The sequence below is a fragment of the Medicago sativa genome, chromosome 5 (genome assembly GCF_051527215.1).
Source record: "Medicago sativa cultivar Bolivia chromosome 5, Bolivia_mono, whole genome shotgun sequence".
NCBI classification, from domain to species: Eukaryota; Viridiplantae; Streptophyta; class Magnoliopsida; order Fabales; family Fabaceae; genus Medicago; species Medicago sativa.
In genome coordinates, this window is record NC_140753.1 from 29,249,623 (window position 1) to 29,254,030 (window position 4,408).

At 34.6% G+C, this 4,408-nt stretch overlaps 1 protein-coding gene across 1 annotated transcript; it reads right to left on the minus strand.

The window, feature by feature from the left end:
- Window positions 1-488: 488 nt before the first annotated feature.
- On the minus strand, window positions 489-4,408 carry LOC146921605 (plant/protein). The gene is made up of 5 exons (XM_085714957.1): window positions 4,015-4,408; window positions 1,552-1,651; window positions 1,336-1,471; window positions 862-948; window positions 489-774 (listed from the first exon to the last, which is right to left on the minus strand). Exons 1-5 carry the CDS (start codon window positions 4,343-4,345, stop codon window positions 637-639), a joined length of 792 nt encoding a protein of 263 aa, XP_085571083.1. The 5' UTR covers window positions 4,346-4,408; the 3' UTR covers window positions 489-636.

The following is a 4,408-nucleotide window of genomic DNA, read 5'->3' on the forward strand; positions in this document are numbered from 1 at the left end:
ACTTGTTTTCTATGGAATTTACTTTAGTACTTTTGAGAAAATACATATTCACGTTATCAACACACGATGCTCAAACTCTGTAGTTTATAGTTTCTGAAGAAAACCACACACAATGGAATACGTGGTGTTAACTTTACCATCACTATGTAATGTATTCTGTTCTCAGCCAAAGCAAACTGCACATCTCTCTCGCTATTTACCCTCTTCAGCCATAAAGCTTAAATCTCCCTTTTGAATCAAAACTTTGGAAACGAAAGAAGAAAAAGGAGGCTGGTAAGAAGAGGCAAGACTCAACATCTTTCACTTATTGCTCAAAATGGATTTGTTTTTTTCAAATAAAAAATCTGTCCAATTGTGTAACTAACTATAAAAAGTGAATTCACATATCTCAAAATATACCAACTAAAATGCTACTTCAACCTAGAATTCACCCTATCTAGCACACTTCAAATTTCAAGAAAAACAAAAAAAAAATTTGAACATATGTCTTGAGTAACAATATACATGCTATATACTTTTTATATACTGATGAATGAATTTGTTACTGTTATACACATTTTTGTTCCCTTTGGCTGTTTTGGGTGTTACAATTAGATACATACAGTCGCTTCTTTCCCATCACAAGGGAGTTGAATTTCATATCAGATCATCTTGATCTTCAAGGGACCGTTTTCGAGCTCGCAGATTAAGCTTAAGGCTTTCGGGTACAGGAGGTGTCCTACCTCGGCGGAATAGAACTGCAAGAGCCCTCATTTTCTTGCAAAGATCAAATATCTGCAAGACATCATGCAAACATTTATTGTTTAATGTTCTCAAACAACAGAGATTATAGTCAAAGTACAATTGCTTGGTTATTTGTACCGATGAGGCGTCTATCTCGGCAACACCCTCACACCCTCCTTGCAGCAAGTCACAATACTTAGCTGCCTCGTTTTCATCTTCAAATACCTGCACCAACATTGCCAAATTGTTAAATGATTAAATTTTGCAAATAGCTCATATTACAATAAAGTATAAACCATGCAATATGTTGGTCGATGAAATCATTGTTTCATTTTACCAAGTTGTGGGTACTAGGGTACCATGAACAAACTTACAGTTTAGAGTAGTAGGTATACTAAGGAAAACTAATCGGGGAAGTTTATAAATTGCATCCTGGTTAGCATTTACCAAAGCAATCAAATTCCAATTATGTTCAAACACATTAGAGGCACTGAAATATGTCCTTTGATACTTTCTGATATATTTCACATTACAAAATGTTTGGATTACAGTAAATATACAATGTTTATTGATAATTTTGTGCGTGTACGTGTGTCTGAATAGAGTACATACCAGCACTCCATCTCTAATATCTTCTACTTGCATTGGAAATTTTGTCCCTCCCCTTGCTTGTTTAGACTGATTTTCTATTGCAGCTCTTCGGTTGCTTCCTTTTGAAAACAATAGGCCAAGCTCTCTTTCAACTTCGCTGTTACATAAAAAGTAAAGTCAAGCACCGAAGATTTCAAATATTGATAGGAAAAAAAACAGAAAAAAGGTGAATCACACCTTATATTTCTCCGGGTTTTCATCGTGCACAATTGGTTTTCCTTTTGGGTGAGTACATACACAGGCTTTGAAGTTTCTCTCCAAGGGTTGTCATCTAAAACTGATGAAAGGAAAATAAGAAACAAAAATTAGAAACAATATTCAAGAAAGAAAAAACAATAAACTGACAATAGGACAACCTTCAATTATTACAAGTAACAAAAACACAGTCTGTCTATACTGATTGAACATATACAGATCTCCATTGAGGTGTGAAATCTCCATAGATTCGACTCGTATGATTGTATTTGTAACAGCGCACTTAATACAAAAAACCATGTTCAAAACATCTACACCAATATCTAAACATAATATAATACTGTCGAAGTTGTGAGGTTTTAAATAAAAGAAAGAAAGTAATAAAAATTTTGAATATGATTGCTAGTAACTTGATACAAAATACTAAACACTAGACCTTAATTACAGGGATACAACCCTAAATAAACAGGTAAATAATAAAACAAATCATAATAACAACTAAGTAATATGGCAACTAATTCTAGGATATATGTCAATTGTCTGTCAATGTTTGATAAAATGATCCTAGAGATAAACTAAGATACTCTACATAATACAAAAGAAATTTAGAGATATTTCATATATTCTAACAAATAATATTTTCATAGTAAAATTCAACAATCAAACTTAGTAATAAAGCAAAGCACAATAACAAAATCTAAATTTTCTATAATCAATAAATTAAACTAAGATGGATTCGTAGCTCCAGAGTAGACCTGACCCGACTCACTCTCTATACAAGACTGACCCAGCCAAAATAAAACAGAATACAATAACATAGCAGTACAATCAAACTAACTCTCAAATCACATGATAGGTTCTCAACTCAGGCACACATAAAGAGCATAATAAGATCAAATTCGATGGACAAATTGACAAATCACAAGGTTTAAAATTATCAAGTAGTGAGGATGGAGGGACTGGGTTCCCCGCATTAGAGCTAGACTCAACTCGGTAGAGCTAGGCTTTAGCTCATCTGAGCAGGGTTCATTCACCTCATTAACCTGTTCAGTTCACTACACACTTGCAACAATGGGTTTTCTTGTGTTTTTTAGTTCGTGACTTCGTTTATGCATAGAGCTATTGGGTAACGACTCCTTCACCTCATTAAAGATGGGCTCACGTTGGGATGCGATATGCAAATGTATGCAAGTGTGGAATCAAGTGTTGCAAAGGTGAGGTTAATTTCTCGTAAACTACAAAGTCTTATCGTTCAGCTATTGCATTTTGGGTTTTTTGAAAAACGTTAACCCGCTGTCATTTTATACATGTCTAGGAAAAGTAACCAATATATTTAGACTCGCTCAATTGTATACCTGTTCAACTGTCTAGCCGAATTTATTCACAAACGATATGGCAAAAGTGAAACAAGTTAACCTGAGTTTGAATTTTGAAACATAGAGTTGTAAACTTGTACAATCCTCAATTAACTCAGTTTTACAACCATGACAGAGAGGAGAAAAAACAGTCGAGACAAACAAAGCAAAGTTGTTTTGGAGATTATTGTTAGAAAGGAAAGACAGAATTTTCCAACGAACAATTTTAGCTTCGGCCTCTTCTACTCTTTTTTTGTAAACCAAGGATACCATGAGTCTAGACTCTAGAGGGAGAGGCTAAACACTTAAGCTAGTGAGATCCATTTGAGGAGCCAAAATCTTTTAATAGAAGTTGCTACCTCTTCCATTGAAGTAGTTTTCTTATCCTCTTGATGCCGCTCAGTAACTATATACTACAAATAGGATTTTTCGTTGTAGAGGGGAAGAGTTTGCCGAGCTTAGCTAAGTTGATGATTGTTTTTTCTTCTGATTCCAATTCCTTTCTTTATTCTTTTCACTCTTCTACTTCTTTGTTTCTCTCATTTAACAATATTGTCCTCTCTTAACCAAAACGCACAAACAGGCAACAACCAACAATAATGAGTATGCTGGCAACATCAAATGAATTTAAATATAAATATAAATATAAATATAAATATAAATATAGGTTAAGTTGCTTAGGTCAATCAAATTGATCATGTTTTTCACTAAAAATAAGTTAAAACAGCCACCAACTGTTTTCAGGGGATATATCTTTTTGTTTTTTAATATTTTTGCATTTTTAGTGAGAAAGCCCTATTTGGAAAAACATGAGTGCTTATGTATAAGCTATTTTTATAACAAAGGATAGAATTAAATCAAACTGTTTTCATATATGTCATAAGCTGTTTCTATAATTTCAAACAAACAGTTCCATAAGTGTTTATGTAACAAGATTAGCTTAAATAAGTCAATCCAAACATACCCTTAACATAAGCAATTTGATTGAACTTTTATCTTTAATTTAAATCATAAAGATCAACTTGTGAAAAGAAACGTAAAATTAAATTTGGATAAATCTATCTATGATAATCAGAAGTAGAATAGATACCATCATAGCTGCTAGAATCAAAGGACTGATGAAGATTCCGACGCATGTCATAGGCACGGGAGGAAACTTGCTTCAAGAACTCATCCGAGCTTCCAGGAATTTTCCCATCCATATGAAGCGCTTTCTCCACCTCTTCATCTCTCCCGTCCTCTCCTCCACCGCTGCTGACTTTGCACGATACTTCGTTCCTCCTCCTGGTTCGGACGCGATGCGTAGAGAAGAGTCTCGGAGGAAGATGGCGGGAGAAGAGAGAGAGGCGGCGGGTGTGGCGACGGAAGGGGTTGGTGGGAGGGAGGACTATGGAAGGTGATATTGAAGGAAGAGAATCCATGAATGATGAAAGTGGAAGAAAAGAAAAAAAGCACCAAAAATGAAAATTGTGTTTGTGAATCTC